The following is a 26,759-nucleotide window of genomic DNA, read 5'->3' on the forward strand; positions in this document are numbered from 1 at the left end:
TGAGATTTATGAACTGTGGATGATACTGACATGCCATGGAGATTTCAAACAAAGCTAATTCCGCCTTCTGCGTGCGTATTACAATGTAGGATTTATCTACTTCAGAAAGGCTGAAGTTTCCCTAATTACATTCACATAAAGTCTCAAAATCTTAATTGAGAGACAACATTCAATTAAGGTATCTAAAGCGATAAGATGTACACTGTACAGTCTCAGGAGAGCCACAGCTCTGAGGTTTTAGATTCAACCAGCTCCAAGCGAAGAAGAAATTCCTCTATCGGGTGTGTTTGATTAGGGCTGGAGCAAAATTGTGCAGAACTGTGGGCCTGTGGGCCTCCAGGAATTGAGTTTGAGACCACTGCTGTTCACAGTAAACAGATCTGGATGAACCAATTCAAAAACAAACAACTGTCGCCCTCTAGTGGTTCATCCGCAAATCTACAATTGATGAGGGCAAGTAGGTCCATTTAATGTTTGCATTCTCTTCTGTAATAGTAAGAATAAGTGCAGAAATAAGATACCAGATGTCATTTCAGCCAATTTTACCATTACTTGGTGCACTGCTGTACAATAGTAAAAGTCCAGGTGTTTGTACTACACATATTTTATCACTAGAGGGTGCACTACACTTACAATAGCATTTCCATTTTTTTCTCTATGGTGTTTAAATAAATGTAACATAATTAACTGCTCATATACAAAATATATCAAATATCACATGTCCTGATTTTATTGCAGCTCTATAGAGGGCTGTTCATTCATTTAATGATTTACTTGATTTACAGGAAATCATGTTCTTGACTAAGCCTGAGATAATAATTAACAATCTTTTAAGATAGCAGCATTTTCACTTTGAAATGAATCAGAGATGACCACATCCTTTAATACAAATGAAGAGACATATAAAACATAGTAAAGGAAAGAAATATATAAAATAAAGAAATTAGATTTTTTTTTTTTCAAATACAGCCTTTTTATTTTTATTCTTTTCAGGGTCACAAATCCTTGATAAGTCCTTAAAATCCTTAATAATTATACGCATGACACAATAATAAAACTATGTAGCCTATGTTGAAATCATATTCAGGTTTTGCTGGCTTTATGATGGTCAAAGCCTGTAAGGTTACTCAAACTTCATAATGTTTTATAAACTTAGCTGGTCATTGTATTTTGAGAGATAGGTTGATCTTTATTTGTTGGCACAACTTGTGTTTTGACATCATTGTATTAAAGCATTTTAAAGTTTATACAAAAACAGAGAGTCAGATTCCTTTACCAAATTAAATATAGTCTAACTATATAATTTCTGTAAAATATAGAGTGTGCTTTTATGTGTTTAAATACATTCATAAATACACCTATTCATGGGTTTGAATAACTATAGAGTAAAATGACAGTCTCTCCTGAAAATGTGAGAAAGATTATCTCAGCGTGTCCTAAGTTTGACCTCAAACCAGCAGACAATGGTGATTGTGACTGATGTGTTGTGCAGTGAGACAAACCTTCTGAAAGAGACTCAATAATGAATACTCCGAATGTCTGACCACAGCATGAAGGCGTTGTAAATTACACCTTAGGTTCAAACATAATGCCTGCAAGCAATTCTAAAAACTGGGAAACAATGTTTTTGAGTGCATGTGCATCTCAAAAAGGAAAAAAATAAAAAAATAAATTACAAAATAAAATAAATAAAATAATTAACTATATTTTAATATATATATATATATATATATATATATATATATATATATATATATATAATCCTATTAAATATAATATGTAATTATTTTCATATCGTTCTAAATTCACAGCAAAATTAAATCTGGTCATTCTATTTTTTTCTACCCGGAAAAATCCATCCATCCATCCATCCATCCATCCATCCATCCATCCATCCATCCATCCATCCATCCATCCATCCATCCATCTATCTATCTATCTATCTATCTATCTATCTATCTATCTATCTATCTATCTATCTATCTATCTATCTATCTATCTATCTATCTATCTATCTATCTATCTATCTATCTCTAATTGTTATTGTAGAGATTCGGGTCTAAGGAAAACGCGGGAACGAATCATTGCCATCGTCCCTCTGAACCAATGGGCGGTGCTGATCCGCGTGCGCGCGCGTTCACTCGCGAACTGCACACACACGCGCGAGCGACGCTGTTGTTGACGGACCGTGAGTGGATTCGGCTTGAATAATATTACTGACCTACATCTCTGAGACAGGCCTGCACATTTGCGCAAACATTTTGGTCGAAACGGCAAACGCGCGGAACGAAACAGCAGGCAGGATGAGCAAAGTCCAGGGCGGCATGAAATGTGTCAAATACCTGCTGTTCGTCTTCAACTTCATATTCTGGGTAAGTGCGGAAAGTAACGTTACTGATGATGTCACACAGACATGCTTTGATTCCGAATGAAATGCGAGAACGCAAACGTAACGTTACGTGTTTTTGCTGTCAACTGTTTGTCCCGGGAGTTTCTCAACATCTGTATGATGTTCTTTCGGTTTTGGCGCAAATGTGTTTTCATTTGGCATTGTGCAGCAGCTCTCTGTGGACTCTAGCAGCAAACAGTAGCACCACATTTGGGATGCAGATGTATTTGTAAACTGCAAGTACGTGGCAGATGTCTGCTGTGTCTCATACCTGGACAACACGTCTGAGCATCAGGCACGTGCAGACGTATTCAAAATGCTGTCTACTATAGATAGACTGCCACCATGTACCAATGTGTTAGAGAAAGTCTACATTGTTATCTGTATACTATCCAGAGATTAGTATAGGGGAGAATGGGACTGGTTGTTACATACATGTTAAATATTTTTAACCTGTATTTGATACAGTCTCTCTCTCTCGCTCTCTCACATACACACACACACACACACACACACACACGCACACGCACACATGCTGGTCGCTGGTTCAATTCCTAAGGATAGCAATTACTAATAAAATGTGTTCCATTGAATGCAATGAAAATCAGTTTAGATAAAAGTGTCTGCTAAACGCAATAATGTAAATGTTGTTAAATGTTTGAAACCACACTCAAAGAGAATAGGCTCAGTCTCTCCTGAATGTATAATGATTGAGCCTCAAACTGTGAAGTCCATAGCATAGGAAAAACGGTTGCTTATTGTTTTTTATCGATCTGTTAATTCACTTGCATGTTGGATAATAACCCAGTGTGTTTTATTTGGCTCCTAGAGTCATTTTCTAGTACTCCTCATCGGCTGAGAGTGACAAATGTTTAACAGACTGTCAGTTTGTTGTGACATTTTCAATATAACTCATGCTTGGGCAGATACACAGAATTACTGTTATTTATACAGGAATCATTTGAGATTGTGATGTGATTTCAGTCGGTCAATTTATAGAAAAACTGTGTGGATCCATATTGTGTTGATGAGTGGAAATTTGTTAATTGTTCTTTCATGAATGAGCAAACCTTCATCTCTAGACTTCAGTCAGTAAAGGATCGGGTTATTGTGGAAAGTAAATGAAAGTACCACCCTCCTGTGCTGTTTTCAACACTCCTTTATTCACCGGACTGAAGTGAAGTCTGAAGGGTGCATTGAAACTGACACTAAACTCTGGATAATATAGTCTTATCATTTCTTCAAAGACCAGGCCACATTGACGATCAGGTTTTTGTCACATGCATGCAAAGCAGAGAGATAAGTAATTCTAGATAGTAATTCTATCAGATGTAAAATCATCTGATAAGCATGTCCTGCGAGGTGGAACTAAGGTTATATTTTTATCATTTTATGGCCTCGGTTGCTTTTGACTATAAGTTTGTTTGATGAAAGTATAATCCTTGTGCTATAAACATAAATTCATCATTCTCTGAATGAAAGGTATCCTTGTTTTTCCTGCATGCTGCTATTTCTTAAAGGGATAGTTCACCCAGAAATAAAACTCACTCATATGTGATTCTGACCCCATATTTATCACAATGATTGATTAGAACTCTTTTCTAAGTATGCTGAAGTCAAATGATAGCTTTGTGTGAGAAATAGACTCAAAGCCATTATTCAATTTTCACATCCATGTTCCATTATTAGCGCATCACGTCACTAAAGAAAAAGTCACTGGTTTTCATGTATCATATGACCAGTTGATGCCTCAAGTTACACTCGAAGTCTATTAGTGAAAAATGCTTAAAATGACCGCTTTTTTTTATATTTTAATGGTGCTTTTTTATCCTTGTTTTACCATGGCAATACAAATCACCATTCTGTTTTGTTGTATGAAAAAATTGAGCATAGACACTCTTTGTGTTTTATGGTACGTTGCATTGAAGTTTTATATTTTGTCAGTTCATGCGTTCCCTGAGAATCAAACCATGACTTTTGTGTTGCTATAGTGCCATCCATGAACTACAGGAATGCATTATTTCTATACAGATCTATTATAGATGGATAAAATGTCTTGCGAATAATTGATAAATGATAGTAAAAATTATAATGTTCTTGTCTAAATGTATACTTATTTAATGCATAAGCCAACAGATCTTATAATTAGATTGGATCAGTGTTCTTTCAATTTTTTTTATTTTCAAGAAATGTTTTAAAGTTGTAGGATATATATATATATGTATGTATGTATGTATGTATGTATGTGTGTGTGTATATATATATATATATATATATTTCTATTTAAATTTAGCTTAGCTTAATTTTCTTTTCTAAAATTTCTTTTTTAATTTTAGTTCTTCAACTGAAACTTATTTTATTTCCGCTAGTTGTCCAGGCAACATTTATTTAATTTCTTATCTTTTAATTTATTTAATTTTTCTTTAATTTTAGTTTCTAGTTTTTTTTTTTTTTTTTTTTTTTAGTTTTTATCATAGCTTAATTTCAGTTTTAGTTTTAGTTTACAACAACACTGCATCATATAAAACTGATTTTTATTTTCCATTTAAAGCTCATGTGAAAGAAGTTAATTATTAAGCCTCTCTTCAGTCTTGGTTGTTGAATCCGCACAAAAGTCATAGGAACCGTTCAAAGACCACATGTAACTCCTCCTACTCCTCATCACACTGTGATTTTGTTACTTTGCTAATGGTCACATTAGATTGGCTTAAACAGTTAGTGTAAGATGTAATGTGGGACAGTGGCGTCAGTCAGTAGTTCTCTGTAGAGTGGTCTCACTGCGCTGGACAGCGAGGCCTTTGTCTTTGAGAGGGCAGGCAAAAAAAGAAGTGGGTCGTTGTCCTGTGCAGTTTTATGTCCTGGTGTTGCGTAGGGATGGCACCGGGGGATGGTGGATGCCAGCAGGACAAGCCTGTCAGACTGGCACAGCCTGCCTGTTGATCATAGAGATGGGCACCACAGTAGACCTACAATGGCCCTAAAAACTATTTGCAGCATGCTTGATGCTAGACCTTGATGCTCAACCTTTTCTGAATTGCCTTTACAATAACCACCTGGTCAATGGAATCCCATTTCCACCAAACAAGAAAAAAGAATGCTTTGTTAAATCATAATTGTCATAAAAGCTCATTGACATGGCATGACATTTAAAGTCAAGATTATTAGATAGTCATAATTATGACTACAAATATGGACATAATTTCTGACATTAAAAGTTATGACTGACTCATTAATACACAATACACACAAATTTCCTTTCATAAAACAATCAATTTACAAGATTAGAGATAATGAGATATCAAATGCAGACTTTTTATGTCCTTTGACTTGATAGCTAGGAGTTAAAAGGACTTTCTGGTGTCCTTACAGATCGACAAATGGTTGTGTCCTCTATCACAATAAAGAGCTTTATCTTACAGAATGTCAATCAATGCTCTATTTTAGTCAAGGTCATCTCTCAAGTTACAGTCATATGCAAAATACAAAGTATTCTGTTCTCAAAAGTCAAACCCCTATTCGGGAGTTTGTAAATAGACCTGGGCAGAATGTGTAAGGAGTGACATGGAGTAAACCAGCAAATGTCACACAAATATAGTTTTTTTAACAGCGATCTAATGAAGTGGTGATTTTTCTTGTTTGCAGCTGTCGGGTTTACTGGTGTTGGCTGTGGGATTATGGTTAAGGTTTGACCCAAAAACGACCGACCTCTTAGCCGAAAATGATGCCCCTGAGCACTTCTTCATTGGTAAGTTGGAAAAGAATGTTAAAGCCCACATCACATGTTTACATAACAGTTTTTGTAGGTTTCATAAACCTGCATAAACCTTAAGCCATAATAAAGTGTCAGAAATTGAGACTTACTGGGGTTCTAAGGAGATTAAACTGGCCATGTGTACATCTATGAAGGGGAGAGATCATGTGACCAACGTATAAAATGACCAACCAAAATTTCCTTTCTTTTTCTGGATCATTTAGGAATGGTTGGTTTATATCACAGTAATAGAGCAACACAGAGAAAAATTATAATAAATGCACAGCAGTGTTGGCCAAAGTTATTTACTATTTTAGTACGTTTGCAATGTGCATTTGTCATTTTTATTATTACAGCTACTTTTTTTATTTTTATTTCAGTTTCTGTTTTGGTAATTTACTTAAACTTATTTAACCTTACACTTCAAGTTAGATGCCAAGGCAACATTTTAAATTCTCATTATAGTATAATAATTGTATATTTATTACATTCACTATTAGTATATAAGTAACTATTTCATGTAATATTCATATTATATTTTATTATTTCAGTTACCAAAAAAAGAAAAAAAAGATTTTTAATAGTTTTAGTTACAATAACAACTGAAAAACAGAACAAAACACTTTGTGTACTGAGGGTTTTTTGTGCAATATATCAGATGCTGAATAGTCATTAAATACTTCTCTTTTTTTTTTTTTTTTTTGGTTGAACATGCAAAATTTGTAATTATGCACCACATAATTGGATAAAAAGTATGTGTTGTTATGATTATGTGGCATTTTCTAGTTCAGTCATGGTACTTTATTATCCTTATTTCCCTGTCAGTAAAGCTGCTTCGACACAACCAGTATTGTATAAAGCAATATACATATAAAGGTGACTTAACTTGACTATCAGTCGCAAAGCAAAGAAACCGTCATTAGGTAACCCATACCTTGCAGTTTCATTCATGCAAGCAACTAACAAAGCACCAGGCTCCAACGTCAGTGTCAGGCTGAAATTTCCCATCTGTGTCATGGAGCCCTAATGGCATCTGTAATGGTGTATCTGATATTGGTTTTTAGCTGTGATGAATGAGCAGGGACACTGATGGTTCTTGCTAATGGCTAAAGCTGATTTCTCATAAGAGAGGCTGTCTAACTGGTGTTGGTGAATTATAAAAACGTTATTTCCCCTCTAGCTCTGGTTTAGTCCCCAGAGCAGGCAGGTGGTGCACTGTAAGGATGCTTTCTCCATATATCTCATTGGTCTTGTAGAAGATTGATGCAGTTATTTGTTTACTTAAAATGGTTAGGGCTCACTAATTGTAGAACAGTGTTTAAGGACTTTTATTTGCTCATTTAGAACCGGCATCCTGCTGTTTTTCTGCTCGTGGTTGCAGTGAGATAATGTACATGGACCTCTGGTGACTAGACTGCAGGCTTGAGCTGCATTTAAGCACTTATAATGGACAAACTACTACTTTGCAACTGCTAACCACAGCGATTGTGAAACAAAGTGCAATACTGGGTCAAGTCTTGATATCATATTCTCAGATACCCAGAAATTGAGGAGTGAGGTTAATCAGGGCTCGTATAACCTTAAGCAGAAATGTTTCAATAATGTCTCGGTGACAGACCGAAAATGAAAAAGGAGAAGTCAGAGAAGCTCTGTGGATCCTAATGGAGCAGATGCATAGAGACAAAAACAGGAAGCAAGATAAAAATACTACTAAAATAAGTAGTTATATTTTATGTGCTAATATTATACACAGCTTATTTAACTGAAGACATTTCAGATGTTGATTTGGGTATCATGTGAAAATCAATATTTACCTAAAGCAAATTACAACTATTTTTGCCGCTGAAGTGGTGGTAGTTTGTGATACTTCAATAAATGCATGATTGTGCTCAAATCCTAACATTAAACTAAGGGTGTGCGATCTGACGATGTTATATAGTGATCAATGTTTAAGATGTCTGTGATCTACTTTTCAAGCGAATTGTACAGATTGTTATCTTTTATGTCCTCATGTCGCCTGTCCTTAAGTTTAACATCCAAATCAGTCAAATCATGTACATTACTGTAGTAAAAGGCAGTCTTTATGTGGGACATGCTTTATTTTAATAAGAGTTATAAAAGGGCATTAACTGTGAAAGAGCCCGTTCCTCACGTGCGTTCTGTGTGCGTGCTCCGACGTGGAGCTGAACACGATACTTGGAGTTTCAGACTTGCACATAAACTGTCAAATATACATAGAAAATATGTCAACATTCTCTTGAGTATTTACTTAACAACAGTCAGTTATGTCTTAAAGGTGCTGTAGGGAACTTTTGTAAAAAAAATATTTTTTACATATTTATTAAACCTGTCATTATGTCCTGACAGTAGAATATGAGACAGATAATCTGTGAAAAAAATCAAGCTCCTCTGGCTCCTCCCTGTGGTCCTATTGCCATTTGCAGTTACGGACTGCTCCCGGTAAAAAACAACCAATCAGAGCTGCGCTCCGTAACTTTGTTTGTGTTCAAAATGTAGAAAAATGAACATAATAAGCGAGTACACCATGAATCCATTTTCCAAACCGTGTTTTTGGCTTGTCCTGAATCACTAGGGTGCACCTATAATAAGTGTTATATTCAGACTATTTTAGATTGCTTCGGGGGTACCGCGGCGGAGTAACACAGTACCTTTGTGATTCTTCATAGACATAAACAGAGAGAAGTAGTTCCGGCTACGATGTTCTTTTCCGCAAGACGCAAGCAGTTCTGTTTATTAACCGCTAGAGCGTCAAAAGTTCCCTACTGCAGCTTTAAGTGAACATAAACAATTGGGAAAGAAATCGGATAGGCCTACATGGCAGTATATTAGATCCGTGCATTCGTCTTGAAGGAACACTGCACTATTTGTGAAAATAGGATCATTTTCCAACTCCCGTTGAGTTAAACAGTTGAGTTGTACTGTTTTCGAATCCTTTCAGCCGATCTCCGGGTCTTGCGGTAGCACTTTTAGCTTAGCTTAGCATAGATCATTGAATCTGGTTAGACCGTTAGCATCTCGCTCAAAAATGACCAAAAAGTTTCTTTATTTTTCCTATTTAAAACTTAATTCTTCTGTAGTTACATTGTGTACTAAGACCGAAAGAAAATGAAAAGTTGCAATTTTCTAGGCTGATATGGCTAGAAACTTTATTCTCAATCCTGAGAGAAAGCTGACAGCCTGTGATCTTCCAGTAAACATCTTCGCAGATGAGTCAACCGTTTTGTTTTTGAGTCGTTGGTAAACAACAATTGCCCATTTTCCATGTTCTCAAGTCATGACCATCTGAACTGACTTGAGTTCTGGCATGTTTAAGAGAGATCTCTCTGCCCACAGATGTTTAGGGATGGCAGGAGGGCAGGAGGGATGTTTATGTGAAATGACAGCATGATTTCCATCCATTTGGCAATTAGGAAGTCAAAAGTAGAAAGGGCTTGGTGAACTCACAGAGGACTTGTGTCAAATCTCCTTTGTCCTGTCATCGAAAACAACATTTTTTTCTCCCTTGGGGATTAATTATTGTGTGTTGTGACAACTGTCTTCCCTGAGCCTTAATAAAACCTCAGCAAAGCTTCAGCGCTGTGCTTTTTGGCAAGCCTTTTGGTCTACTTGACTCCTTGGAGAATGGAGATGTCATACCTGAAATGTAAACCTGTGCTTATATATACTGTTGGCTGTTAATTCATAGTCTGCTGTTAAACGACAGGGATATTTAGCACATTTAGCTTTACCGAGCGCTTCAGTTTGGCCGTAGCTTGTCTTAAGTGGCTCTGAGATGGTGGCGAGGGAAAACAGTTGCTCACGAGAGAGATTGTGTCATCCTAGTGACGGCGTCTCGAGTGACTGTGGCACACAGACGTGTTTAGCGCCCTGCGTCTGGGGTGCCTGAATTGTTGCCATGGTGAGTTAATTGGCAAGAAGAGGAGAACGACAACAAGAGCGTGAAAATCCTGTAATCATGAATGTCCAAAATAGATCTGAAATGTTATGTCTTCAACTACAGCTTTACATTTTGGGAAGAAAGTTAAGAGTGGTTCCAGGGCTTGGCTCGGGTGTTGTTAGATGGTTGTTTATTGGTTTTCACACATTTGGTCTCTAAAGAAAAACACAACAATGATGTTCACAAATAAAGTTACTTCTATAAAATTTTCTTTATATAATCAAAGAACTTTTTAAACAACGGGCTTTCATTCTCAAGTAAAAAATGTGAAGCTCAACAATTAGATAGCCCAAAACAAATATGAATATAAATGGGTAACTATTATACAGTGCATAAATATAATGGAGTAATAATAATGATGATGATGACAATGATGAGGATTATCATCATCATAATCATTATTACTATTATTAATACATTATATTTTTTATGTTTTTTAATGTCTTAACAATAATAGTCTATAAATATTGTTATTGGTAGTATTTTATAAAACAAATTTGTATAGATATACCAAATATATAAGTATTACTTTTATCATTATATTTATACAAAGTTGTTTTGCCATCTAATAACAATTTATTGGTTATGTTGTTATTTATTATTATTAATAAAAACATTCATAATTTATATAGTTTTATTACTCTGCTAATCAAACCATCATCATTACTGTTTTAAAACAATTTTGCATAAATATAATGGTATGAATATATTATTGTTTTTTATACAATTGTTATTTATGTCTAATAATAATTTATTTGAAAATAATAATTCTTATAATTTTTTATTATACATATTGTTTTATTACTGATCATTTAGTCAAAAAGCAAATCAAATAATATAATCTCTTCTGGGACCATTTAGATCATAAAACAACTTACTGAAAATAATAACAACAGTGTGTTCTTTTTCAGTTTTTTTTTTTTTTTTTTTTTTTGTTGTTTTAATTTGTCCAGGTCTTAGATTCTGTCCCTGGGATGTTGTATAGCTGCATAATTCATCATTTCTTAGAGAATTAAGTCGATGTTTACAGTGAATGGTGTGATTTTATTTATTTATTTTTACACAAATCAGTTACGTGAAAACTGGCCTGGTCAGTTCCGTCAATGATTTATTTGAACTTTTCTTCACAAGTGACTGCATGATTGAGTTGACCAGTGAAATATGTGCTTAACTGGTTTGGGGGAAAGAATCTCGCTGGTAAATATGATAATGTCTCAGGGCACTGGGTGAGCTTGTGGTGTCTGTGTGTGTTGTGCACACAAAGAGTGTTTGTTTCTGTTGAGCAGAGGACTTTTGAAACTCTGCTTGTTGGAGATTTGTGAGTAGACGCATTTCACACCGTCTCAAACTTCCCAAAAACACAAGAATTGCAGTGAGCTTGTGGGCCTTGTGTTTTTGTGTGGGATTGTAGTTTGCATCGTGTGGGAAAGTACAGTAACACGTAAGGTTGATTTTGATTTTTGACCCATCTGGAAATGCCCACGGAATCTTTATAGAATTAGAATCAGCAGCTTTCACTTTCAGTCATCTAAAAGTACACCTGGGTTCATATTCATAAACCACCATAAAATGAGAAAGCTGAAATAGACTGATCCTTGAACACTGTATAGTAACCGAGAGAGCTTGATTACACATTGAAGTTTAATAATAAAGGTTTGTTCATGTTTTTTTTTACCTTATATTTCTTAAGTGTCAATTTTTCTAAATTTAGATTTATACATTATCTGAAAGCTAAATATATAAGCTTTCCATTGATGTATGGTTTATTTGGATCGGACAGTATTTGGCAAAGATGTAGAGCTATTTGAAAATCAGAAATCTGAGGGTGTAGAGGAAATCTAAATACTGAGAAAATCATCTTTCACCAAAAATCACCAAAATCAAATTGTCCAAATGAATTCTTAGCAATGCATATGACTAACTAAAAATTAAGTTTTGATATATTTATGGTAGGAAATTTACAAAATATCTTCATGAACATGATCTTTACTTAATATCCAAATGATTTTTGGGATAAAAAAAATCATTTTGACCCATTTTTGGTTATTGCTAAAAATTATACCCCAGCAACTTAAGACTTTTTTGTGGTCCAGGGTCACATATTATAATTATACATAATTAAAATAAATACAAATAATTGCATAAAGTACTCTTTATGGCCAATGAATGTAGGATTGTTATTGTTAACTAAAACGAAAATATGAAAAAACAATTAGTAAATTGAAATAAGTTTGAAATAAAATAAAATATTAATTTTAGGTGAAAAACAAAAAAAAGTAGCCTTGGTGTTGAAGCACTAAAATAACTAACTGTAAATAAATAAAATCTAAAACGTGTCTAAAAATAAAAATGAATTAAACCTGAATATTAATATTTAAAAACCCAGAAAAAAAAAGACAAAAGTATATAACGAACACTTAATTGAAATCTGAAAATAAATGCAAATTCTAAATTTAATAATACCAAAATAGCACTGTAATTTATTTTTCTCTTCGTAAATAGAGTTTCCCCATCAGTTTTTATTTAATTACTTATTTGCTCATTTGTCCATTTAGATAGGGACATTATAAAGAACATGAATCCAGCCGAAAAGCATCTCAGAGCTAAACATAACTAGAAAATATTATTTTAATTTATTTGCCCTCTGGTTCAAAAGCCATATCCATATGAGCAGTTTTACAGTTGAAAATGATTTCACTACACAGATCTTTTCATGTTCTGCCATCATCTGGTCATACAGTGAACTGCATGCTGGGGTGTTTGTGGATTACTTTAAATAGACTAACTCTAAATATTCCACTGTACTCTTGGCTTTCTCTCAGCGGTGTACATCCTGATCGGAGCGGGAGGCGTCATGACGTTGGTGGGCTTCTTCGGCTGCTTCGGGGCAGTGAGGGAGTCACAGTGTCTTCTGGGATTGGTGGGTGAGAACTACGCAACATTAAATGAACAAAACTCTGTTTCACCATTCCTGTCTGCTGCATGTATGGACACTAAATGTTGTGATTGCTTTAAAGCACCACTTTTGTGATTTCTTCAAGAATAAATCTGACCTAAGCTCTTTTGTCCACACTCAAGCATTTAAAGTCAGCATGAAACAGAATGGACTGGAGATATAATGATGCATGCCAAGGTGGCTGAAAATAAATATTAAATTAAAATATGTCAGACAAGTCATTTGAGGTGTTAAATGAATCGTGATACATGTACACGTATCTTTCGCTACAGTTATGGCTGTCGTTTACACTACGCCGGCGTTTTCGACCTTTGAAAAGACTTAGAAGTGCTGCAGACATCGTTTTAGTTTGAAAACTCCAGGGTTGCGTTTCAGTGTAAACAGATCAAAACGGAGACTTTTTAAAACGACAGTGTAAACAATAACATCATGCTCATTGTTGTACCTGCATGAATGGTAATGTGACATGCGTTTCAATTGTCACAGTGAAATTGTAAAACTAGTGTAAACAGGGCCTGAATTTGCATTCTCATGCAGCCTGTCTGTTTTTGTTTCATTCAGATTTTTTTTGTAGTATAGTTTCACAAAACTTAAATCAGACCATACTGTTTTTTCCTAAAAATTTGAAATCAAAAGCAAAATAAAATGAAAAACTGCTCATGTTGCATATATGTGGCATCTTTGTTTGGATCATGATTAAAATGCAGTGGTTGCTTCTAGTTTTTAGTGGAAAGAGCACAGACAAAACCTTAGTTTGTTTATATGAAGAGATTTATTTGATTTTTTTTTATTTGTCATTTAACATTTCAGTTTCACAAAGAAATGTGCAGCATTTTGTCTGATAAATAATAATAAAACCCCCTTTTCATTTATAATTGATCTTAGATCTCATTTTGTAAAAAAAAAAAAAAATAAAAAAAAAAGGAAGGATGAGAAATGTGTGATTCGTTACATCCCTGAAATGGACCCTATTTACTTCTTAATACATGTTCCTGGTCTGATTGTGCACAGCCCATCAGTGCAAAAAAATAAAAAAATCTAATAAAAGTTTATATACGTAATTTTATATATATATTATGAGTACCATTTCATGTTGACTGTGAATTTTATATAGACATATGACTTCAAATGATTCTGTACTGCTGTAATTTGGGTTAGAAGGAATAACCCTCTTGATATCCTGTGATATGATACTGTTGAATTGCAGTCAGTATTAACAAACTAACGTGAAGTCTCTTTTGTACGGTCTAGTTCTTCGCCTGCCTTCTTGTCATTTTTGGCGCAAAGGTCGCTGCTGGGGTCTTTGGCTTTCTGAATAAGGATAAGGTATGTCATGCACTGGATCAATCATTTTATTGAGCATGAATATGAAAATTACTGTCATCTAAGGGTGTGATATGATCAGATACTCTCACATGTGTTTCTAGATCATTGAGGATGTTCAAAAGTATTACCAGTCTGCTATAGAAATGAGCAACGGGACCGCTATTACATCCATCTATCACGAAGTGGTAAGTAGAGCTTTTGTTTTACAGACACACTGTTAGTAAATGATCTGTGGCTACAGTGGTAGTGTCACCATCATCTTCTGACATTTCTGTTCTTCTTTCACAGCTTGATTGTTGCGGGACTGCATCCTCTCGACCTTCTGATCTGTGCACTAATGGCAGTCCTGACACGGTATATGTTCAAATATCTCGTATGACCATTCAGTTTGCAAGAATGTGATTCTAAACACAATGAGGCTGTGAAAGTGACTAGTGAATAGATGTGTTTACCTGTTCCACATGTAGATTAATATCCTGACAACCTCTGTAGTACCATCACTGTAAGTCGCTTTGGATAAAAGCGTCGGCTAAATGCATAATTTAATTTAATTTAATTTAATTTAATTTAATTTAATTTAATTTAATTTAATTTAATTTAATTTAATTTAATTCAGACACTTGTTAGCAACCGCCATTTTCACATTGCATTTTATTTACTTAGCCCAACCAATTCTTACTTACTATGATACCCTGTAGATTTTTTTTATTGTGGCCTATTTTTTTTTACTTTATTATGTGTGTCACTTAAACTTCAGAGCTTGTTGGGATAGTGATCTTAGACTCAAAATAAGGACAAGTTTTATCCTCAAATGATGAGCAATTCTGACACAGACCCTTAGATGGCAGCCATGCGGTTCTGTACAGTATGAGGGAGGGAGGGAGGGAGGGTGCGGGACACAGACCAGTGGAGTGAGGAGGTAAGAGGGGCTTAGAGAGAGAAATGAAGCAGACGGTGGCAAGATGTCCCATGAGTCACTTGATCCGATAAGCCTACAGCGGCACAAAGGCGCCAGGTTTTTTTTAAAGCAGACGGGAAGGCATATTGATCGGCTGAGAAACATCATGTCACATTGTGCTTCAGTTGTCAACTTCATACTGTCAGTTGATCCCAATCAGCAAAGCACATTAGAGAAAAAGAAACCGCAACAGCATGTTTACTGTGGCTAAAGACCATAGAAATGAACCATTGAAACATGTTCTGTGCACCACAAACCATTCAGCTGCAGCCCCATATGTGTTTGTGTATATATGTAATATAAAATAGAGTAATATTGTGAAATATTTTTACTATTTAACATTTGTGCTTTTTATTTAAAATCTTTTAAAATGTTATTTATTCTCATGATGGCAAAGCTGAATTTTCAGCATCATTACTCCAGTCTTCAGTGTCATTTTAATATGCTGATTTGCTGAAAGAAATGTTGCTGCATAATATTTTTATGTGAACTGTAAAAAAAAGATTCAGTGTTATTTTACGAGTGGAAAGTTTCAAAGAACAGCATTTATTTGAAAAAAAAAAAAAAAAATTAGTAAAAGTGTAAAAGTCTCACTGACTTTTTGCAAAAATGAAAGTACAAACAATGTTTCGTTTTTTTATTTTAATTTAAACATTCGTAAAATAAAGTAAATGTTCAGTGCCCTTATCTGCATAATTTGGTAGGAAACACAATTATACATCATAATGATTTGTACATATTTCAATTAGTTTATAGCCAATTCATTAAGTAATAATTGTTGGTTATAAAATGTGCATAACTCTGCTATTTTATAATATTGATAGTGGCTCATCCAATCAGATTATTGAGCCAGAGCTATTCATTTTATAACCGTTATATTTGATAACTTTTATAACTTATTATTAATAAGTAGAAGAGAACAGATCTGTATGCATGCTGTTGTTTTAACATTAACACTCTACATCAGTTTGCCACACTCAACTAATGCTCTTTTGAAATATTTTCAAGGATTGTGACAAAGCTATAGAAGACTTCTTCAAAGATAAACTCTTCATAATTGGATATGTTGGCATCGGCATCGCTGGAATTATGGTAACAAAATTCTATCAAACTTGTTTTTGTGCTTTAAAAAAAAGTCTAATCTTAACATATTTGTATAATGATTTTCATGGTACATTGTTTCAGAGCAGCTTTACAGAATTATGATGTTAAAAGTTATAATATCATGTGTATGTGTGTATGTGCCTTAATTAGAACCAAGCTATAATATAGTTTGCATATATGTTGCAAGATATGTTATATAGTACATAGTCCTATGCTAGTATAGTTTATGTATGAGGATACTTAAAATACTTAAATTGTAATAATTTTTTATTGTTATTTTTCTAAGACTATAAGACTATAAGTCGCACCCGAGTATAAGTCGCATCAGTCCAAAAATACGACATGATGAGGAAAAAAAACATATATAAATCGCACTGGACTATAAGTCGCATACATTTAGAACCAAGAACCAAGAGAAAACATTACCGTCTATAGCCACAAGAGGGCGCTCTATACTGCCAGAGATGCTGCTGAGTGCTCCTGTAGTCTACACTGAGCAGCATAGAGCGCCCTCTGGCGGTAATGTTTTCTCTTGGTTCATTTCTCTCGGTTCATTCAATTAATTTTGATAAATAAGTCGCACCTGACTATAAGTCGCAGGACCAGCCAAACTATGAAAAAAAGTGTGACTTATAGTCCGGAAAATACGGTAAATGTTCAGATACTTTTTAGGAACACTGTAGCCTATATTTATCATGTTTAACATTTGAACATTCCCTCTCTGTTTTGGCAGATAATTGGCATGATCTTCAGCATGGTTCTATGCTGCGCCATTCGGAACAGCAGAGAAGTTATTTAGGTTCCTCGCGGTTTCCCTCACCCAGCTGGACTGTTTCAAAGCCCATGTCTTTGACCTCATCAGACCATCACATTCAGGCTCGGGGGGCGGGTGGAGGTGGAGGAGCTCCCGTGAGGCAGTGAGGGTCTTGTGGTACTGTTTTGTGATCAGCCTTCTATTTCTGATTGTTTCTGTCTTTTCTGTTCCTCGCATTGATTGATGATGACCTCCACTGCATGGACTACTACTGTAACCAAATTAACCTTTACATTTATTTTGTCTTCAATTAGTTATTACTGAATCATCACCAGGGGAATCTTCACAGTGTACATCTCACTTTTTTCAAACTTGATCTCCCTTAATAGAAAGTTCTTGAGTCTTTCAGTTCAGACGTAATGAAATTACATTTACTTGCTGATGTAAATAAGCTCTCTGTTGCCTCACTGATCAACTACTATTCATATTATTTTTAATGTTATTTATTGTGTGAACTAGACCATGTTTTATGTGCTAATAGATAATGGGTCATGTTTATTTTGCTAGTTATTAATGTTTTGATTGTTGTAATTTTGCCATATCATAAAGATACTGAATGAAGCTGAGAAGTGGATTGAGTCAACATAAAGTCAACATGAACTCAAAATCAAACCCATTTCATTTTTATTGTGTTCCTAGTTTTATTGTGAAAGGTTCAAATGAAACAATTAGCTTCATAAATTTTCCTCAGGACTCAACTTGATCTTTTTTATGAAACTTTTCGGCCTCACAGCTTTTGAATGGGCTATTTGTTGATGTTAACTAGGAAACTCCCATAGGCCACCTTTTGAAAAATCTTGCCAATATTAATTTTATGTTGGTTAATGGTTATGATTACAGCAACAACAGAGTTGAAAAACTGGTACTGTTGAGAGGAAACTCAACTTTCAGCCTCCAGACAATAACCACCTCAAAATTGTTTGATTCATGTTGACTTTAAGTGTCAATGGTTTGATCTTTTTTTTTTTTTTTTTTTTTTTACTGGTTAATACATATGGCTTCCCATACTTGGTTGATTTTGATTCTGTAAAGTGCAAACACTTTTGGAAGATAAATGTCATTTTCAACACTGCTGTAGAACTGCAAAAAAAAAAAAAAAAAAACATCTTAAGCAAATCAATTTCTTCTTTTAATCTTTCTCTTCTACAGGTCTGTTCAGGATTGTGACCCACTTGATCTATGTGCCTTTGTAACTGACAAAAAGCCCCATTATAAACATGTTTGCAATTACAATAATATGGCCATTTTTACAGTAGTTTTTTTTTTTTTTTTTTTACTCCTTCATAGAATCGTTGCATGTAAATGGCTTTGAAATAAAAATATGGTCACAGGGCATGAAAGCCTGAACAACATTAAAACAGCTCACACAAGTAAATGGTTTTGTTTTTATTCATTTTTGTAATGTTGAATTAGACCATTACATTAAACAAATTAATCCATGATGCATTGAGGCGTCATTGTAGGTAGATGTTAATACTATTTTCTAAAATCACAGCACTTATACAGCCTTTTGCTCAAGGCCAGGTCCCTCAAACTTTGTGAAAAGTTTGTCATGTTTGTCTGTTAATTGAAAAAAAATAATGACCTATGCTTTGGGACTAGGAATCCCTGGAAGCTACAGTTGTAACATGCTGGTCCACGTAATGAAAAATAAAAATAATAAATGCACGTCTTCAAAGTGTCAAAATATTGCATAAAAACAATATGCATCATATGTTGTGTATGTTTTAGGTAGTCATTCCATACTACACCTTTTGTACCTTCCCCCAAAATTTAGCTCAAAGACTGAAATGAAACACAATGTCAATGACATTCCCTAAAACTATTAACAATTTAGAGTTACAAGATCTGAAAGCTTCAAAAATATTAAGTAACCCAATTGAAAACACTGAAAACATTGTCAAGAACAAAAAAAAAAAAAAACACAGAAATCAATGCATTCTGAGTAGGGAAAAAAGAGACTTTTACAAAAAGAATTATAGATGTATAGATGAAAAACATAAAATCAGTGTCATTAGTGACACCAGTCTCCCCTCATTGAGGGGAAACTTTCACATATATGCTTCTAGAAAGTGTAAGCACATCTTAAGCGCTTTCCTCCAGATGTATCCTTTACCAACAAGTGCAAAATTCTGGCCATGGCCTATCAAATAAGCCATAGACCATAGAGGATGTGTGGTAAGGCTGGAAAAATCTCACAAGAACTTAACCAGAGTAGAAGTTGCCGTTCTCTCGACAGCTCTACCATCTTGATTAATGTTTATCTTTTCTTGAAATGTACAGTTGGTTGTGTAGCTGCCACAATATGAGCGGTACTGGGGTCTGTTCAGTCAGAGATTAGCTTTAGTGTGGACTGGCTCATGATAAACTCTCCTACACCGAGGAAGTACATGACCTGCACGATACCAAACAGTGGTGCGATGACTAGAGCCCTGCAGCCTGCTCCCTTCAGGAAAGCAGACGGACCTTCACGCTTCATGATCTTGCTGTAGGAACAAAGAAACAAGCAAAGGTCACATGATGTAGATGATATACTCGCATTCCAAAATTAGAAATGAGTTAAATCATAACATTTAAGACAAGTAATTTAACTGATGAGTCACCTGAAACAGTCAATTATGCCATTGTAGGATTCCTCGTTTGCTCCTTTGCTCAGAGACTGCAGCCTGGTCTTAACCACTGTCAAATAAAATAAAAACAATGAGCATTTGCATTTCTTCATGAATCAATTAAATGGGGCTGAAGAGGACCAAAACAGCTCTTACCATCACACGGATTAACGGCAACAGCAGCTGTGGAGCCTGCAACACATCCAGAGATGAATGACCAATAAAATGGTGCAGTCGCGTCAGGGGAGGGCTTTCCCAACTTGTTCAAATTTGCAAAGAGAGGGAAGTAGACGATCGAGAAAGGTACATCTCTATAAAAGAAAAAATTAAAAAAGGAGAAAAGTCATTTATGGTCTCATTACTGTGAATGTTTGCATTAAGTGTTGTTAAAGTAAAGACTGTTTGATGCATTACCTCAATAGAGTTGCACCAAGGCCTTTGTAGAGCCCCTGAATGCCGTGAGAGTGCAGTAACTCTCTTGCGATCTGGGTGGCTGATACGGCCCTGGGTGAGCTGCTCGGTACCACATTGTAGGAGCGACTCAACACCGCATTTGTGGTCACCAGTCTATTGGGAGGAATGATGCCTGGTTTTCTCTGCTGAGCGGCTGTGAAGATGATCAGAAAGTTAAATGAATGAGTGAGTAATAAAACTAGACTACGCAAAATGTACTCCTATTACTACATGCCAAATGAACAATCAAAATCAAGAATACTCAACAGGCTAGATTGCATTGCTTCATTCAGCACAAAAAGGAAACCTACCTAGTCTCCCAGCATCCTGAAGTTGAATTTTCAGCATCTCCATTGGAGTAGTGACAATAACCTGGCACATGCCCGCAGCACATCCAGCCAACATCTCTCTAAATACAGTCAGCCCTCTCCTGTAACAAACAAGGCAATGATTATATATTTATAGGAAAAAAAATGCATTTGAACAAGCACTAAAATGTGCAGGAGCAGCAAACATACCCATCTTTGGAGAGGTGGCACCGGAAGAAGTCATTGGCAGCCAGTTTGATAGCCTTTTCAGGAGTGACGAGTGTAAGATTAACCGCAGCACCTAAAAGACAAAAAAAAAAAAGAGGGTTAAAGAAAACTACTCCACAACTGATCACAGTTCAGCAAACACACATTCCCCACCACCATCAAACAAGAGATAAATCTACGACATGACCTTATCAAATACCATTCAAACAGATTATAAGATAAAAATGCTACTAAGAGACTGTAAGAATATAAGCAAAGGTTATGAGAGGACTGTGAGCTGATGATGGAGGGGGATTCTACATAATGTGAACAAAACCATAAAAATTATCTAGTTTATAAACAAAGAGGACAGAAAAATAGGATAGAATATTTACATAATTGTAGTGAGATAAAAATGAATGCAGGCACATTCCAGAAAAAGACTGACATTAGGGTTGTGCAGTATAACAGTATATAATAGTAGGGAAATGTGTCAGCTGTGCTGTTTATGCAGTGTTCAATCTGCAAACAATAGAGAGAAATACAGCCCATTCTCTAAACTGTCCCATTCAGCCGCTTCCAATGAAGATCGCTTTGTGTAGGTTTGATGTGTTGCACGTGTAAACTTTACTTTTAATATTAATCAACTGATGTGAGGTCACAACAGCTTAAAATAATGTTATTTATAATGTACTTTCTATAATACATTTATAACGTACTGCTGTATTGAGTCGGTTTTTAAACTAAAGTGATAAAGTGAAGAGCTGTTTTTACACTGATGTCAGACATTTGGATTTGTTGTGCATTCCTCAAGTTTGTGTACTATAGAAAATAATCCATATAAAAATAAAAGGAGTTAAGACCAAGTAACTTTAATTGATAAATTCTTCATTACAAAAAGGTATTATATAATTTTAAGATAAAACATTTTGGGTTGAATTTACATTCACAGTAATATAAGGATTTGGTCATACTGCCCAGCCCTAATTGAAACCATGTTATTTTAAGATGCCACTGTCTTTACAGAAAGCACAGCGGTGGTTCACAGGATCAGAAGAAGAAGAAGAAGAAGAAAAAAAAAGAACCTTAAAGTGGTGGTGATGATGAATATATTATCCAAAAAAAAAAAAAACATTCTAGATGTTAAGAGCATGGCAAGATGGGTTAGTACCTATTGAGACAAGAGCAAGGAAGGATATTGAGGAAAAACAAAAATAATTCAAAGACACAGCAAAAAAAGTAAAATCAAAATTCAATTATTATGTATAAACAAATTAAAAACAAAAAATTGTGCCTAATTGTAATAGAGCAGAGTGAGAACCATGATAAATGATTTGCCTCCAGCGTGGCTGCGCCTTATCGGCTAGCCTTCACTATCCCAGCGGGGACCCATGTCTGTAACATGAAAAACACAGATGCAAACAACAGCATTCCTCACAGAAATGGAGACCCGCCACAAAACCCTGACTCCCATCTCGTTCAAACCCCACAGATAACACTCTTCAAGGACACTTATATTGGTCTACTGAATAACTGATCAACCAAAGGTAATAATTACACCATGTTTGATTTCCTTCATTTAAAGATAACCCTCTGATTCATTGGTTATTAATTCTAAAAGAAAAAAACAGCATATAACCATTTCCAACTTATGTATATCATTTTCATGAATTTAAAATATTATATTGTATTTTGAGAGATTGATCCATTAACATAAGCTAATGGCAAATATTAAAGATGTAATTATGTGGAATGTGGTCAGGAATAGGGACAGTCATGTAGAATTATGAAGGTCAAATAAAAATCACCCAATGGAGGTTTAGATGCAACATTACACCTTGAATAGTTCAAATCCCACTATAGTGCACGCCACGCATGCATCAGAGGGTTCAAAATAAAGGGTCATGTACTCCTCTAGTCTGTTATTGTGGTAATTTACCAACCAAAGTATAATCTTAATATTCTTAAAAATAAGAAAGTTTAATTAAAAGTTAATTATGTAGACCTTAGGAAACTTCAATATTTCTAATTGAGTGCAACAAATAACTACCACCATCCAAGCTGTTTTAGTCCTTTGTCCGAAGTGCTATGGACTGGATTCTTCAAGTCTATTCAGGTGTTCCCATCTTGCCATATAAGGGGATATACTAATCTAAACAGGGCATAACTATAGTATACATTAAGGCACTTAGGAATAAAATAAAATAAAAGTAAATCTTACCTCTATACATGCCAAAGTATCCCTCAGATCGTACTGTTTTGATGAGGCAGTCAATCCTAAAAAACAAACAGTTGTGTTAACATGGGTCAGCCTGCTTTTGCTTCAACAAATTAACCTGTATTAGCAACAAAAACTATGTGTGGCATGTTCAGTATGCGTTTAAATCATGCAAGCAACATGGTCTAGCCTCAATCCTTATAAGGCTTTGCAGGGACCATAGCAGTTGAACCATCACATCAGGTGGAAACTAACGCATGACCACGCATCACACATTCCACTAGGATTAACTACCGAAGCTCATCAAATCAAAGTGAGGAATGATAAGCAGGAGTATCTAATAATGGTGTGTGTGAATTAAAATACAATAAGGAATTGAAAAAAAATAAGTGGAGAGCTCTTACATGCTCTTGTAGACTTGTTGGCCTGGTCTCTGGTTCTGGAGTCTGGTCTTGGCCAAATCAATGGGAAACACGCAAGTGACCCCAACGATCCCAGCAATGCCACCATTAATCAGTTTGGCAGGAAGGCTAAAGGAGAAAATGTACAATATTAAATCAAAACATATACTTCTATATATATATAACTTATTAATTGTTTACATTTAATTTTAGTAATTAACCTAATTCCTGAAATGTAATTAATGATCTATAATATCCTGTACCTGATTTGCTGAGACATTGTGTGAATTGTTGAGACAAGTTTCAGGAATAAGATGAGGATTGTGTTTGATGAGAGCTTCTTGTAGTAATCAGTGAAGAAAGTTCACACCTCGAGATGCAGAGACCTGGAGAAAAGACACAGTGATCAGTGTTAAAAGTGTTAACTGACTGAAATAAGCCTTCTACACGTAACGTTACTCTACAACCGGCAACAAATAACTTACACCTCACGGTCATTAAGCTCTTCCTACGTGACGTTTTAATCCACCGGCCAAAACACTGAGCCGTAAGGTCAGACGAGACTGACTCACTACCGGCTAATGAGGAAGAGTGTGCACGCATGTGTTCAGTCAGGGGGGTTGGCTTTGTGGCGTTCTGAGCACAGATAACAGACAGTAGTCTGAAGGGAAATCCAACTCATTTCCGCGAATCGGCTATTTCGAATAGTTTATTTCAAAGCGCGGGCTGTTCTTCTTTTACGTACAGACGCAATCACGCGGTCTCTGATATCCCGCCTATTAAATAATTTAAAATGTCACTTTCGGTAAAAGCCATACATATGCACATTATTTAGTTTATTAACAAGGGTGGTTGTTGTTTACTCTCTAATTGCGATTTCAAACTGATTTTACGAACCAGATAAATGTGTTCATTAAAAAAAAAAAGAGTCGACCTAGAGAGATTATTTATTTTCGAATTGGAAAACGCTAATTCACTTCACAGGAATTTAACAAGATAATAGCACAAGCAAGAGGCGTTTGAGTGACATTCCTCTTACACGACCATTGCCTTTGGTTTGCAAACAAGCTTAAGTTTTTGCACGTTTCTTTGTCAATTTTACAATTTATAATAAAAATATCGTTTCCTATTCTCAATTTTTTTGGCTGCTGCATTAAAGATAAAATATTAACAAGACAGTTAACTTAAGTAACGTTACATGAAAAAGAAAAAAAAAAACAATTCTCGAAAGCAACCCTTTGAATGCGGTTAAGGAAATTCAGTCAGCATTTCTAAAGAAGCGGAAGTTAATTACCCGGTTTTTTTTTACCCGGTTTCGCCTAACGGTCTAAACTGCAGGTTAGTTACCCGGAAAACAAAAACCGATAAAATGAAAAACGTTAAAAATTAACACTTGAGAGAACTGTTGTCTCCAACAATAAAGATATTAAAATTAGTAAACGTTACCGGTAAACGTTTGGTCGGTGAAGAGCTTGCTGCACAACATTTCTTCTGATATTTCTACTATTTAACTTATATATTAGTAACGTTACTACAACAAAAATCTGTTTTACGCTTTTTTCCCAAATAAACACTTACCTCAGAAATTAGCCGAAATGGTTCAAATGTTTGAATGAGGTTCCGTATTCTAGAACGTTCCACGACGAGGGACTTTGTATGAATGTTTGAATGGAAAATTCCTTTCAGCTTTAAAAAAGGAGGCGGGGCATCTGTGCCGGGTGTAAATGTACTTGTCCATTCCATTTGCAGTCAGTTCTAAGGACCTCCTACTATGAGTCTAAAGCCGAGGGGTGGACACGGTGTCAAATTACAGCGGCCTTATCGAAAGAAAAGGGTTGTTTTAGTTCTGTGAAGTTTCTAGAACAATAGTTCCGCTGGTTCTAAACACAATATGTATGCGTAATAAAAGAGAAGTAAATAATTATGTATGGTTATGATTTATATTATTTTCCATAAGATATATACATTAAGAACTGGATAGCACAAAGAAAAAAATTAACATCGTATATAAAATGTATGAATTTTTCTTTAACATTTCTTCTATAATTTTCACAATTTCTAATTAAAGAGATGTTTTGCATGTTTAGTTTCCCCAGATATTATTTATTTATTTATTCTATTCTTATTTTTAGAATAGCAGACAAAAATATAGTGTATGTGTTCTCCAGTAATCACAGAAACTACAAAAATTATACTCTCTCAGACACCTATTTTTTGTTTGTGTTGATTAACATTAGAATGCTCGAGTCGAAATGATAAACATTGGAAAAAGACTAACATGAAAACAAGCTTATTCCAGAAACCCTGTGATTATAAACGTGTTGTGAGTCACAATGTCATGACTTTAAGCAGCCTAACTGTGATTAAGAGATGTACTGTAGCCTCTTCCTAGAGCATGATGAAGGTAAATCCCTGGAGGCTTTATCTCAGTGAAACTCCAGAAAGATCAGTGATCAAACATGCTAATATTTGATAGTTCTAGTAATAAAGTTATAATTTAAGTAAACAGCTTAAAACAACAGACCATTAATTTAGAGGTGTTATATTAAAACTATCAGACCTGAAGCTGGTGGTTATCAGTCACAGTCACAGCTTTATTTAGCTCATTGAATCATAACTCGTGAACTATGGATCAGTTCTATTTTAAATGAGTACATTGCAGAGCTGTATAACCTATTGTGTCATACTGTTATTTTATCTTCCAGACTTTTCTTAAACACATTTTTTTAGAAGGACCTGTATGAAAGTTATGTTAAACTGCAGTAACAACAGGCCCACTGAAATTCAGCCTTGGGCTTCTCAACCTTTGGTTTATGTTTCAAGTCTAGCCAGTTTTAGAAAGAGGAATGCAGCAGAAAAATTCCACTGGACTCTGAGCAAAGGGGGAAGGTTTCCTAGTCCCAACAAGCCTGCAAAAGACTGCAGAGCAGGCGGATTCCACCAGCTTTAGTGTTTGATCTATTATATCAGGGAATTGGATTATCACAACATAGACTCATGAACTATTGTCAAGAAAGCATCTGCGCCATTCTCATTTGATTGGCCAGATTGTGACCAAGCCGACAGGAATCCTTGAATAATATGAAGGGGATCACAGTGGAATGGCCATCTCTACATATGAATGAACATGATTAAAGGAAAACTAATAAGGAGAAATAATGAAATAACTACTGAAAGATGGAGAACAACCTCCATGCCATTATGTAATGCATTACAAATTAGAATGTATTGATTTGTACATGTTTGGACAGGGATAAAACTGAATGTTTTTTCATAATTATATCATGTGTAGTAGTTTTCCATAGTT

At 35.1% G+C, this 26,759-nt stretch overlaps 2 protein-coding genes across 2 annotated transcripts; one reads left to right on the forward strand and one right to left on the reverse strand.

Moving 5' to 3' along the window:
* Positions 1 to 2,120: 2,120 nt before the first annotated feature.
* LOC113050283 (CD81 antigen-like) lies at positions 2,121 to 18,923 on the forward strand. The gene is made up of 8 exons (XM_026213096.1): positions 2,121 to 2,372; positions 6,032 to 6,134; positions 12,921 to 13,018; positions 14,306 to 14,380; positions 14,482 to 14,565; positions 14,669 to 14,734; positions 16,347 to 16,430; positions 17,176 to 18,923. The coding sequence occupies exons 1-8, from the start codon at positions 2,304 to 2,306 to the stop codon at positions 17,239 to 17,241; spliced, it is 645 nt and encodes a 214-aa protein (XP_026068881.1). The 5' UTR covers positions 2,121 to 2,303; the 3' UTR covers positions 17,242 to 18,923.
* On the reverse strand, positions 18,628 to 25,182 carry LOC113050281 (mitochondrial glutamate carrier 1-like). The gene is made up of 10 exons (XM_026213093.1): positions 25,031 to 25,182; positions 23,716 to 23,838; positions 23,456 to 23,581; positions 23,055 to 23,110; positions 20,837 to 20,927; positions 20,630 to 20,748; positions 20,280 to 20,472; positions 20,022 to 20,176; positions 19,860 to 19,935; positions 18,628 to 19,742 (listed from the first exon to the last, which is right to left on the reverse strand). The coding sequence occupies exons 2-10, from the start codon at positions 23,730 to 23,732 to the stop codon at positions 19,583 to 19,585; spliced, it is 993 nt and encodes a 330-aa protein (XP_026068878.1). The 5' UTR covers positions 23,733 to 23,838; positions 25,031 to 25,182; the 3' UTR covers positions 18,628 to 19,582.
* Between the last annotated feature and the right edge of the window lie 1,577 nt (positions 25,183 to 26,759).

The sequence above is a fragment of the Carassius auratus genome, chromosome 31 (assembly GCF_003368295.1).
Source record: "Carassius auratus strain Wakin chromosome 31, ASM336829v1, whole genome shotgun sequence".
NCBI lineage: Eukaryota > Metazoa > Chordata > Actinopteri > Cypriniformes > Cyprinidae > Carassius > Carassius auratus.

Coding starts and splice junctions, on each gene's coding strand:
- LOC113050283 (XM_026213096.1), top strand. CDS start 2,304: ATGAGCAAAGTCCAGGGCGGCATGAAATGTGTCAAATACCTGCTGTTC. Junction 13,019..14,305: donor CACAGTGTCTTCTGGGATTG/GTGGGTGAGAAC, acceptor TGTACGGTCTAG/TTCTTCGCCTGCCTTCTTGT. Junction 14,381..14,481: donor GCTTTCTGAATAAGGATAAG/GTATGTCATGCA, acceptor ATGTGTTTCTAG/ATCATTGAGGATGTTCAAAA.
- LOC113050281 (XM_026213093.1), bottom strand. Junction 20,473..20,629: donor TCAGGATGCTGGGAGACTAG/GTAGGTTTCCTT, acceptor TCATCTTCACAG/CCGCTCAGCAGAGAAAACCA. Junction 19,743..19,859: donor GGCATAATTGACTGTTTCAG/GTGACTCATCAG, acceptor TTGTTCCTACAG/CAAGATCATGAAGCGTGAAG.